Source organism: Arachis duranensis, chromosome 6, assembly GCF_000817695.3.
Source record: "Arachis duranensis cultivar V14167 chromosome 6, aradu.V14167.gnm2.J7QH, whole genome shotgun sequence".
In the NCBI taxonomy this organism is placed as follows: Eukaryota; Viridiplantae; Streptophyta; class Magnoliopsida; order Fabales; family Fabaceae; genus Arachis; species Arachis duranensis.
In genome coordinates, this window is record NC_029777.3 from 101792587 (window position 1) to 101806019 (window position 13433).

The 13433-nt window shown below is 34.4% G+C and overlaps 2 protein-coding genes across 2 annotated transcripts in view; one reads left to right on the top strand and one right to left on the bottom strand.

Annotated features, from left to right (window-relative positions):
* Positions 1-1190: 1190 nt before the first annotated feature.
* On the top strand, positions 1191-7437 carry LOC107495166 (uncharacterized). The gene is made up of 11 exons (XM_016116260.2): positions 1191-1550; positions 1649-1829; positions 2470-2552; positions 2993-3093; positions 4150-4245; positions 4422-4475; positions 4820-4968; positions 5433-5550; positions 5699-5786; positions 6671-6899; positions 7013-7437. The coding sequence occupies exons 1-10, from the start codon at positions 1400-1402 to the stop codon at positions 6883-6885; spliced, it is 1236 nt and encodes a 411-aa protein (XP_015971746.1). The 5' UTR covers positions 1191-1399; the 3' UTR covers positions 6886-6899; positions 7013-7437.
* A 1644-nt stretch (positions 7438-9081) lies between these two features.
* LOC107495165 (protein ABIL2) overlaps positions 9082-13433 on the bottom strand; it is a 7871-nt gene continuing 3519 nt past the window's right edge. The window contains exon 10 of the mRNA XM_016116258.3: positions 9082-9376. Coding sequence (XP_015971744.1) covers positions 9209-9376 — 168 coding nt within the window. The 3' untranslated portion in view covers positions 9082-9208. The remainder of the gene's footprint in view (positions 9377-13433) is intronic.

Consider the following 13433-nt stretch of genomic DNA (forward strand, 5'->3'; position numbering starts at 1 on the left):
AAGACAGTGCTGTGTTAATTAGTTATAAAAAGAGTGTTGAATAACCATAGTGGTTCGGTCAAATTTTAAACAAAAAATAATATTTGTCTTTCAAAAAATTTAGTCTTTGATTAATCTTTTTAAAGATTTATTTAAAAAATACTTAGTTATACTGTTTTTAAATCTGTATCACCGTATTTTTTGGACAACCTGTATAGTTGATAAAATATTTTTTAATTTTTTAAAATATTACTTAACATGCATTGTATAAATCACCACATTTTTTGAGTGTGATCTACCGTTTTTGTGAAGTGATATTTATTAAAGAAACAAAAAAGTGTTTTATTACTGAATTAATTTAAAAAGTAGAAAATTTTTTAACTGTATTAATNAAAGAATAAAAGTTTGTCAACACAATTGTGAAGAGAATTGAATGGCCAACAAAAATAACTAACTTCTAAAGTCATTAACTAAAAAATTATCTAAATACATGCCAAATATATTTTTGAAACAGAAAACTATTATTTCAGCCAACTTTTCCTACCTCTCCATATTAACTACTAACGGACAACTATATGCTATCTAGATATAAAAATTATAGTTACAAATTAGTTACTATAAGAATATAGAATGTGTTTATTTTATAGTTAAAATGCAACTGAAAATATAAAATAAAATAATAATTAATTTGTTATGTTTATTAAAAATTAATTATTTTACTACAAAAATTTAACACAAAATATACAACTAAATACTTTTAATCTTTTTTACTAGATAATTATTCATAAAGATATTTTTATAAAAAATATAATAATTAAAAAAATATTAAGTGAACATAAAAATTTATTACTTTTGTCCATTACTTAACCATCAATTCAATTCTTTTAATTTAGTTCTTTTAGTTTAATAATCTAACAATATATTTTATCTTATATTTTTAAACATTAATAATTAACTAATAATTAAAAATAATACATTTTAATAATTTTCTAATATTTTTAATTAAAAATATTAAGTAATCTAATATATTTGATTAAATGAATTAATATAATCCGTTATAACTTATAACATCTTAATTAACCTCTCTTATTTTATTAACAAATCGCTTAACTAAACTAAGCACGTTTTATAAAACTTTTCCCGGATCTGTCTGACTCGGTTCAATTCAATGTTGGCGTTGCCACTTTGAGTCTTTGACATTTAAACAAACCCATTTCCGCGTCGCGCCGAACCGTCCATCCTACGTGGAATCCACCCATTCATTATCCGCCACGTGTCCCCGCCCAACTTCCACCGCTACCCTATATTACCTCCCCCAAAATGCGCCCTCCATTCTCCTCCTGCTGCTCCTGTTCCTGCTCCTCTCTCTCTCTCTTATTCAATTCCCAATCCCCTCGCTCCCTCACGCGCCGACGCAAAGATGCCGTATTGCGAGGTCGGAGTCCACCAATCCGCCCCCTCCGCGGCTGCATCCTCCGCCGTCGTTCCCGTCGATAGTCCCATCAACAATGAGATAAAGCTATTCTATCAAACCTACGGTCGCGGCCCTACTAAAGTTCTCCTCATCATAGGTCTTCCATTCTTCTATTTTATTTTATTTTTTAACAATTATAATTTACTTTTTCCTTTTTTATTGGATTTTACTGATTTTGTGGAGATGAACGGTCAGGATTGGCTGCCACGCACGAGGCGTGGGGCCCACAGATAGATGCCTTCACCGGAACCACCATCCCTAACGACGACGTTTCGAGCGGAGATGACAATGAATGCGGTGAGGGTATCGAGGTTTGCGCGTTTGATAATCGGGGCGTGGGTAGGAGCTCCGTGCCAGTCCAAAAATCCGAATACTCGTGAGTTCCGAGTTTCATTCCGTTACAATTTTCATTTGATTCCGCATTTTGGATTGAATTTGGCACCTCTTTTTTTTGTCTTTTTAATTTTGAAGGTGATTCCACTGATTCGATTTCTTATTTTGTTCTTTTGTTGAGTGGTTGTACTATGAGCCACGCTTGAGTTTCATTAAATGGGAAAATCGTAGACAATTAGATTTTTTGCTAGAATTTTGTTGTGATAATGAGATGAAATTGTTGTGAGTCCCACCATTGGATGAAGAAGTGGTCTCCACCATTCTCTACTTTCGGAAAGGTTCTAGTTATCCTTTGTTTTTAACAATGCAACAATTTTTGTTTTCTTTATAGATTTATCTATCTTGTGTCCAGCACAAGTTAGGATTACAAATTGAGAACATTTTTATTGGAAATACAAAAAATTTAAGTTTTCAATACTTTTATTTTACATTTATTAAATAAAAAAAAATTAAAACCTTCCACTAATAATAAGTTTATCAAAGGACACATATTAGCTAAACTCTTTCTTTATTTATGTTCTCCAACACCTTTGTCAATTTTGAAATGAAAAAAGTCGAATGGAAGTTTTGTTGAAGGTTATGGATTTTGGCTTGTCTTGATTGGTGATTATTATTGGCTGCAGAACCACGATCATGGCGAAGGATGCAATTGCATTGTTAGATCATCTAGGTTGGAAGAAAGCCCATGTTTTTGGTCACTCAATGGGTAAGTACTAGTCTTGGATAGTGAAATTTTCATTTGGGGAATTTTGGAGTAGGTTTCTGCATTAATAAATTAATCCCTAATATAAACTTTATGTTGATTAAGACGATTCCAAAATGTAGCTAATATATATACTCCTGAGATGGTTTCTTGAAAATTGAATCGGTGCTTTGGAAGATTAACATGCTGCTGACAACAGCATCTTTTGCTTATGATTTAGATTTGGGAGAATTTATATTGCCACTCTTATTTTGATCATGACACTTTATTAATGACACTTTTACATGATTTTTTTAAACATATTCATGTAATAGTCAATGGAAATAGGAGTGACTATCCTTTCCTTAGATTTGGTTGTGATTCTATTTTGTATTATAGAAAAATCTGCTTTCTGGTTTTGTTTATATGTATACAATTTTAATTACTTTTCCCTATCATAACAGGAGCTATGATAGCTTGTAAAGTAGCAGCATTGGTTCCTGATAGAGTTCTCTCCTTGGCATTGCTCAATGCAACAGGGGGAGGTTTTCAATGTTTTCCAAAGGTATTTTTGTATAACTATATCTTTCAACACTTGGTCAAATCTAAAAAGTAATTTGATTTGTTTTTAGATGAAGGATTTCATTTTTTTTTTCCAGTCAAATATTACAAAGTTTAATTTCTCACTCATTCTCTGCCCGTCAGTGATTTAAGGGAACAAATATCATGAATTTTTGTACTCCCTTCTAACTATCAAACCAGCTCGGATCAGGATGTGGCATGTGTGAACTTGCATACCATAAATTTGTTTATACCCTATTCTTGTTTTTAATTCGAATTTTGAGCACAATAAGGCAATTCTTTTAGGAGACATGTTGAAAACATCTCTTTCCATAAAACAAGGGGGTGTTAAATGAGGAAAAAAAAAAGGAAGAAGAAAGTGCATTTGTACATGATCGTAGTGCATCCGTATTATTCCTTCTTCCTTAGATTCTTGCTTTCCATTGTTATTATTAAAAAGACCTTTCTAACTATCACCAAGGCACAAAAATTTTGACCAAGGAAAAAGCCCCATTGAGTGTGTGCCATAGGCTTATAGCACATGCCAATCACGATACAGTTTCAGGCTTATAGCACATTGTAAAGATTCTTTTTTTCCTTCTTCCTTTTTATGTTTTGTTTTTTGGGTATTTTGGAACCTCATGCAACTATGCAGGCACTCACACTCCATGCTGCTGTGTAGGTAGACAATTCACTGACCAAACTTGCCAGAGAATTTTTTTATGGCATTAAAAATTCTATAAACTTCCCCATTTGCTGGGTTGAAAGAAACAGGTTTATGAACTATAATAATTTTCTTTACAACTGGGGCAAAGGGAAGAAAGAGAAAAGAAAAGTACAGAAATCCTAGCTATGGGGGAAAATGGGTAATTTGTAGACTCATCAATTGTTTATTTGTTCACAAATCTGTATTTGACGTTGAGTTATGATATATCCAATCTGATCCATGGCATATAAGTTTTATAGGCTTTTACCATGATTTTCAATTTATGTCCACGAACGTAGTTAGAATAGCTAAAATCCTCATTATCTTTCCTTTTTCACCCCTTCTTTTCATCAGCTTGACCGACGAACATTCTCTGTCGCTTTCCGTTTCTTGAAAGCAAAGACTCCTGAGCAACGGGCTGCGGTTGACTTGGACACCCATTACTCACAGGTAAAACATTTCTTGTATTAGTTGATTATATCCTCTTGATAATCTGTCGCCATAAAGTATAGTTGAAAAGGCCCAATCTTTATGAAAGTGTGGAAGGAGAATTGATAAATTGAATTACTTAGGCTGTACACAAACTATAGATCTATGTTCATGAACATTTTATTTAAAAAATGCAGGAATATCTTGATGAATATGTTGGAACCGAAAAGAGGAGAGCAATATTATATCAGGTATGATATATTAAATAAGCTTTTAAGCTAAGCAGTTGTTGTGGAAACCTATGTATTTAGTTTCTTTCTAACTTCAACTTTTGAAACATAATTTAAATATTTAATTAACAAAAGTTTAACTTTGCAAATATTTTACAATAAAACATTAGCTTTTATGCAATCCTCCATTTCCTTGCCCTATATTGAAAAATAATAATGTAGACATTCCTTTCTGTTTTTTCCCCTTTCAACTCCTGGACACCCTTACATGGATCACATATTACTAATCATCATGCAATGCCTGTTTAAGCATTCAGAAATTGTTTTCCTAAGGTATCCTAATTCAATTTCACTGTTTCTCTCAGCAATATGTCAAATGTATATCATCATCTGGAATGCAATCTAGCAGTGGTTTTGATGGCCAAATGCATGCATGTTGGACACATAGTGTGACTCAACCAGATATTGATGCAATGAAATCTGGAGGTTTTCTTGTTTCAGTCATTCATGGAAGGTGAATAACTGCAGACATTTATGTAATATGTAATGTAATACTGTTTTGACACTTGGTCATGTTAAGATTACTCTGACAGGCCAAATAATGCATGAGCTCTACATTCACACAGAGTTCATGCGATTTACACTGCTGGCTTTAGTAATCAGATCGAATCACGAGAATCATGAAGCATATTGCAATACATACCTCCAAACCCAGAATTTCACTAATACATTGCTGGCTTCTGGAACCAGATTGAATCACGAAAATCTTACCGTGATTCATATGATCATAACTGCACTGTTATGTAATATTGCTTGTCACCTAGTCTGCAATATTATCCTTACACAGAAGCGAAATTAAAATTATGCACGAAACATACACAGAATTAGGCATGAATAGGCGTACACATGCACGGAGAATTCATCTTTGACATAGTTTTTATCCTATAGATTCTGATTATAGATTTCCTTCACATTCAGGCATGACATAATTGCTCAGATTGATCATGCAAAGAGACTTGCTGAGAGGCTTCACCCGATAGCCAGAATGGTTGATCTTCATGGAGGTCATTTAGTGAGTCATGAGCGGCCTGAAGAGGTATATTATGCATGTAAAAGATGTGATAAATACCTGATTACTTGAGTTCTGTAAAAGTAGCATGTCGTACTTTGCCTGTTCAGATTGGCATTTGTAGTATTTGCAATGTTTGATACTGGAAATGAACTTAAAAGAATTTAAAATTCAGGTTAATCAAGCACTGTTTGACTTGATCAAGGCAGCAGGAGAGAATAAGAGCCCACATGATTGGACTAATTTGTCGACGAACCAATCTTGTAAGTATTCCATATTGAAAGGAATTCTTTCTCTTGCACTATGCTATTTGGCATGAGCTCACATAAGTGCCATCAATGTTTCCTGTAGCTCGTTAAGCTCCAAGCGGAGATGGACCCACATTGGTGGGTGTTGGGGCACATTTTCCGACTCAATACTATATTGCTATATTCACATTTTCCCATTTTTGTGCATCAATTGCTAATTTGCCGAGTCGACCTAAGAAGCTTTTCCCCATAACAAGGTTGATCGAGTAAATTCCAATTCTAACTAACCATAGCTAATCCTTCTCTTCCCAGTCACAAACCCATTTCACTGAATTAATTGTTTTCTACTTGGCTAGATGACTTAATTAGCACCTAACAGCCTGAGCCTCCACATATACACAGCAAAGAGCCATTTTTCAGTGCATGCCTTGTCCCAGATTGATTCACCGGTGAATTCCTATGACATGAACTAACTGGCTGCTGTGCACACGGAAGGAAGGACGATATTTGCACTGACATTATCACTGCCTGCCTTTGGAAGTTTACTAACAATAACAAAACAAATGTTTAAATTAAAAAAATTATTACTAACAAGGTTGACCAAGAGGTTTTCCCTCCCTAGGCCACTAAAACTTTTCTGGGCATGTGAGTTTCAGTGAGTGAGCATACTGTCTTATATCACATTCATCCTTATTTGAAAAATAAACTACTAGTCAATAAGAGCGCAATGTGCTCTAAAGGATCTATTTTTAGGCTACTCAGATATCTCATCAATCCAACTATAGGCTTATGTGGCTAAAGTTACAATGATTATGGAAGAGTAACATGTCATTCTTAATTTGCTTACATGTTAATTTACTCGAATTTATTCTGATATGTTACATAATGGTTTTGTGCAGGGTTGAAAGAGAACAGAATGTTATTTCTCAGAACAATTCAGGGTGGAAGCAGTGTCTCCTTTAAATTTTCCCTAATAGAAAAACTCTATCTTTGCCTGCTATACTTGTTTGGTATCCTCGTTTTAGCATTCGAGAACGGAAGAAAGCTTCTAAGAAGCTTAAAGCCAGTTCGAGTTGGATGTTCCCCTTCATATGTTAATGTTAATAGTTCATAACCTCTTCTTTTTTGGTAATTATTTAGTTTTTCTGCACAACAATCCTTACATGATTACTTTTTTTTTAGCTTTTTACACATTATAAGTGCATTCAGACTAAAGAATTCTTAACTCCCTCTCATTGCAGGTGGTTGATATTTAATTTTTATATCCTCAATGTGAGAGATCTCAGCACTCGTTGTGCAAGATGAGGCTCATGTATTGCGGCAATGTAGATTCTGTGTTTTCTAAAGGAGTAAAGGGTCTCTTCTTAGGAAAAGTTCAGAGGATTCTAGCGTGACCTAACATTTCCCTTCATTGGCTAAATTCAGAGTCAGAGAAGATGATGGATGATTATCATTCATTTTGTATACTATAATTTTATATTAACAATAACAATTATCCCAAAAAAAAAATCAGAGAGAGAGAGAGAGAGAGAGAGAGAGAGAGAGAGAGAGAGAGAGAGAGAGAGAAAGTATAGTTCCTCCCTACCAATTACCAAATACTTCTGTGAAAATTGTATATTGGATAATGTAAAGCAAACCTAAGATACCTTTTTAGAATTAAATTTTAATAAATTCTTAATTCTTAATTTACCCGATTGTGAATCATTTGAGTGTTTGTTTCTTAAGGCTATTTTGGAAACAAAATGTGTCACAAATAAATTAATAAATAATGATATATAATTAAGTAATTATGTAACATTTTCTTGCAATGTTTTAACTCAAACATTTAATTTAAGGAGATTAGTGAGGTACTTATGAAGATACAGAGTATTGAAAAATTCTTAAGCCTTATAAATTAAAACTAATTTTAATATTAAGCAATTAGTTAGATCAAAAGTTCTGAGTAAGAACATGAAGCTCATTCTAAGGCTGAACTATTTCATAATTTTACTTGTGTAGCACCATACCTTTTAGTAGATGATGTAACTAACATTAAGAACATTTAAGACCATATGTCACCTTTTACAAGAACAAAAACTACAACAAACTTGTATTTTTAAATACACTATCTATCTTAGACTTGTCTCTTACTCCAAACATATTCTTATAAATAGCTATATCAATCTAAGAGACTTTTAAGCTAGTGTAAGAAATGTTAAATTTGGGGGGTATAAATATGTTAGTACGAAAAGCCGTTGTCATGGACACGAAACAAAATCAGAATAACCCTATAATAATCATTCAAACTTAAAACAATTCATGCATCAAGACCAAAAAAAAAAAAAAAAAAAATTCATGCATGGGAAGAGAAAACATAATAGCTAAAGTGCTAGACAAAGCCTATGCCAAACGAAAGAGGTTTTATCCATAATATGAATTTCTCATTCTAGCACGTAACTACTCCAAAAGAAACGTAATTTTTGTTTTCTAAACTTTGTACGTAAATCCATATGATATATACTGGCATGATTTGTTATTCATCCTATTATCCTAAACCATAAATTAGAGAGAAAACGTACCAGGTACTTTGGTTACTGAGACAAAGATGATGATTCTGGCAATGTTGGCTTGCAAGCATTGAAGAAGAGAGTTCACAACACACACAATACACAGCTCAAATAAAAAGAAAAAAAAAAAAAGAGAATGCAGAGAATATTTGTTATGCTCAATAATATGCCTTGGATTTGGACGAAAACTTGGAAAATATTCTTATGGAATATACTTATATGCTCACAAGTCACGTTAAAAAAGTCTTTTTTATTTGTCATGAGTTACGTTAAAAGTTAAAACTCCAATAAAGCTCAAATGGGCCCAAATAGCCCGCCTCTGCGTCATTCTGGGCTCCAATTGGGCTTTGGTCCCCACACATTTACTTTACTTTTTATTTTTCAATTCTTTTCCTCATAAATTCAGATTGCAAAACAATCAAAGTGATAAATGTAAAGGTTAGTTAGGTAAATTCAGGTGTTAAGCTTGGCTAGAATTAGTAATACTAATAACTCTATTTAGTTGGAGACTCTTTTGTGTTGGTTAAGTTAGCTATGTTTAGAAATGTAATATAAAGGTAAATTGAATGATGTAACTAACATTAACTATATTCACAAAAGAGTATTTTAGAAATGATGTAATACATTAGCTATATTTAAGACCATATGTCACCTTTTAAATTGATCTCTAATTTTTTTTCATATCAGACAAATTAGTGTATAATAAAAAAAAAAGGTAGTCATTCGTAAAATAAAAAAATTAAAAAATATATTGTAATGACTAATGACAACATCAACAACCATATTTTTTAATTAAAAAAACTATTTTATCTAATACAAAACTGATGAGATGCCAATTTGAAATACACACTCCACAAATCAATGTTGATAAACTCTGATGTAAAACTAAGATCAATACTCATCCAAATAAGTATATAGCATTTCGTCCTTCTTAGATTTGCGCCTACTAAGTAATGCCTTCAAGAGGCGTTTGCTTTTACTAGAAGGTTCCATTTCTCGGTTTTCCTCTCTTTCTCCTGCGAACCGCATTGAAGCTGATTTCCTAGGTTCCGAAGGATTCTGCTAAACACACAATTAAAAAATAAAGAATAACTGTCAAATAATTAACTAAAGGATTTAAAGTTAAAAAAAAAAAGAATAACTACAATAAGTGTACATTAAAAATCAGCTCCCAAATAAATTATTCAGAATACATATTAATAATATATTTATACATAAATATATGATAATTAAATTGGTAACAGATTTTTAGTTAGATGTATTTTTAAGAAGAATATGAAGAAAATCTCATGCCCTAAGCTGTTCAAACTGTGATGTTGATGGTTTGATGAATCAGAAAGGATTAAGAGAGGGAGAGAGATAGGTTCTTCTCATTATTGGAGAGAATGAAAAATTCCCCTTAGAAAATATTTGTTGAGTTATTACACCTTATATACTATGTACTTTTTTTTATGTACTCTCACTAAAAAATAATTACAATGGTAAACCTATTATTGATAAAGAAATAATCTAGGTAACACCCTCTCGCACGCTAGAATTGTGTAAATCTAACAATCCTAGCTTGGAAACATTGGCAAGAAAAGGACCCGGTGGCAGAGCTTTGGTAAGAAAATCAGCAAGTTAATCCTTGGAACGAACTGGCATAAGATGAATGAGACCAGACAAATGCTTTTCACGAACAATGTGGCAGTCCACTTCAATGTGTTTAGTTTTTCATGAAAAATGGGATTATTGGCAATGTGAATGGCTGACTGGTTGTCACAGAATAGAGTGATAGACTTTTGAAGTGGCAAGCCAATGAAATCCATTAAGAAAGATAACCAACTAGCTTCACAAGTGGCAACAGCAAGAGACCTATATTCAGCTTCTGCAGAGGACTTGACAACTGTAGTTTGCTTTTTACTCTTCCAGCTAATGAGCGAGCTCCCAAGCATGAAGCAATAACCGGAAATGGAGCGACGAGTATCAGCATAGGTAGCCCAGTCAACATCGGCAAATCCAGTGAGATGCAGATTAGAAGTAGAGGAGAAGAAGAGACCAGTTGCAGGTCGGCCTTTTAAATATCGGAGTACACGAAAAGCAGCCTGTAGGTGAGAAGTTGTTGCACAGTCCAAAAATTGGCTCAAACATCCCACAGCATAAGAGATATCGGGTCTAGTATTTGTGAGGTAAAGGAGTCGGCCGATGAGCTGTCTGTAAACAGTGTACGGCCGATGAGCTGTTTGTAAACAGTGTTGTCTGTTAAAATGGTACCTGATTCCTTTGAAAGTTTCTGACTATAATCAAATGGAGTAGAGAGAGGCTTGCAATCTAGATAACCAAAATCTCTGAGAAAGTCCATGGTGTACTTCCGCTGATAAATGTGAATTCCAGAGTTAGAGCGTGCTACTTCCATTCCCAAGAAGTATTTGAGATCACCAAGATCCTTTATTTTGAATTTGTCATCCAAATCTTGCTTGATGGAATTGATTTCACCAATGTCATTCCCGGTTAAAACCAAGTCATCAACATATACTAGAATGACAGTGAAGCTTTGAGATTGTTTCTTAATGAAGAGTGAATGATCATCAAAAAACTGCTTATAACCAGCATCAACAAGAGTCTGAGTGAGCTTAATATTCCATTGCCTGCTAGCTTGCTTAAGTCCATATAGAGACTTTTGTAATTTGCAGACCAAACCTGGTTGTGACACATCCAAACCGGGTGGTATCCGCATGTAAACTTCCTTGTCCAAATCTCCATGAAGAAAGGCAGTGTTGACGTCCAGCTGTTTCAAATGCCATTTCTTTGCCGCTGCCAATGCCAATATTACTCGTAGAGTAGTCATTTTGACAACTGGACTAAATGTATCACCATAATCCACTCCTTGCACTTGAGTGAATCCTTTTGCAACTAGCCTGGCTTTGTGCCTTTCTATGGTGCCATCGGGATTGAATTTTACCCGAAAAACCCATTTGCAACCCACAGCCTTCTTGTCTTTTGGGAGTTCAGTGAGACACCAAGTTCTATTCTGATCCAGAGCTGCTAATTCAGCTTGTATTGCCTTTCTCCAGCATTCATGTGCAGCCGCTTCCTCATAGGTGCTAGGTTCTGAATTTGAGGTGATAGCTAGAGAAAGAGACTTATATTCTGGGTTTAGTTTATCATATGATAAATATTGTGAGATAGGATATAAAGTGTTAGAGTTGGCAAAGTTGCTAGGATGCGTTGTGTGGGTTATCATACAATGGTAGTCCTTCAAATAAGCAGGCGATCTCTTGACCCTTTCAGATTTTCTAGTGATGCAGTCATGCGGGATGATGTAGTTTTGTGATGCAGGTGCAGTGTTGGTGTGTGGGGTGCTAGTGGGTGCAATGGTATGTGAGGAAATAGGTGAATGCATTGAGCTTGAGAGATCTACAGTTGAATCTGTGAGTGTGGTATGTGTAGGTGATGGCAAATGATGTGTGGATGGTGTATCATATTGAAAAATGTCAATGCATTGTGGAAGAAGAGTGGGTGTCATAGTTTCAGTGCTTGTGGAATGTGAAAATGGAAAATGAGTTTCATAGAAAGTTACATTTCTAGATATGAAAATTTCTTTTGACTTCAAATCAATAAGTCGAAAACCCTTTGTTCCAAATTTGAAACCGAGAAATGCTGCTTTTCTAGCTCTTGGGTCCAATTTTGTTCTTGAATTTGTTAACGTGGAGGCATATGCAAGAGAACCAAATACTCTTAAATCTGAAAGATTGGGTAATGTACCATACAAAACCTTATAAGGACTGACATTATCCAATTTAATACTGGGCAGCCTATTAATTAGGTGTATAGCATGAGCAACTGCGTATTGCCAAAAACAAAGTGGAATTCCTGATTGAAATAACAGTGCTCGAGCAACACCTAAAATGTGCTGGTGTTTTCTCTCTACAATTCCATTTTGCTCTGGTGTTTCTACACAAGAAGTTTGGTGTAGAATGCCAGTTGATGCAAAATAGGACTTTAGAGTGAATTCTGGTCCATTGTCAGTTCTTATACACTTAACTTGTTTTTCAAATTGTACTTTGACAAAATTTACAAAGTTAATAACCAATTGTGATGCCTCAGATTTTGTTTTCATAAAAAAAGTCCAAGTAAATCTACTCTTGCCATCCACCACAGTCAAAAAATATCTATGTCCTTCATTGGAAGGGACAGAAATGGGACCCCAGATATCCATATGAACTAAATCAAAACAATTCTTTATTTCAGTTGTGCTAAGATCAAAAGATAGCTTCTTTTGTTTTGCAAAATGACATGAGTCACAAGGAAATGTTGAAGCAGTGCAATCTATAAAAGGATAATCTTTTTTCATTAAAATTAGTCTATGCATAGGTATATGTCCTAATCTAAGATGCCAAATCTTGTTATGCTCAGTTTGTGAAGATGCTATGTTATGAGTAGTGGTAGAAGCTGCTGCCAATGAAGCTTGCTTTATTGAAGGGGATTGAAGGTGAAAGCATTCTATTTCTCTACTCATTGTATATAGCCCATCTCCGCACTTAGCAATGCCAATCATCTTCGATGTGGATTGATCCTGTATCTCACAGAGACAATTGAGCTGGAATTGTTTGTCACTGAGTATATCATCATGCCCCTCAGTGATCACGTGATTGATGGTGGTGTTATGTTGCTGCCATTGGTAGAAGTGGGAGGAGTACCCATGCTTCTTATAGCATATATCTTCTGTGTGGCCTTGCTTGTTGCAATGAGAGCAAGCCAATGTAGCTCCACGACCTCTGCAATGGGAGGATCTGTTTGCCATGTTTGCCATTTTGAGAAATCAATGAATCACAGGATTCAGATCTTCCTTCCAACTCGTTGATCGGAACAACTATGTTCATCAAGAAAGAATCTTGCGAAATAGCCTCTCATCAAACTCTATTGGATGAGTTTGAAGGAAGAGGTAAGAATGGGGAAAGAAAATGTCGAAAGAAAAATTAGGGATAGAAAGAGAATGGCAAAATTGGATTCGCAACTTTTTCTTTTTTTTTTTTTGATTCACAGCTTGGTTGCTCTCCACGCTCACTGCACCATGAAGAAAATCTCATGCCCTAAGCTGTTCAAGCTGTGATGTTGATGGTTTGATGAATCAGAA

Coding starts and splice junctions, on each gene's coding strand:
- LOC107495166 (XM_016116260.2), top strand. CDS start 1,400: ATGCCGTATTGCGAGGTCGGAGTCCACCAATCCGCCCCCTCCGCGGCT. Junction 1,551..1,648: donor TAAAGTTCTCCTCATCATAG/GTCTTCCATTCT, acceptor ATGAACGGTCAG/GATTGGCTGCCACGCACGAG. Junction 5,787..6,670: donor TTTGTCGACGAACCAATCTT/GTAAGTATTCCA, acceptor GGTTTTGTGCAG/GGTTGAAAGAGAACAGAATG.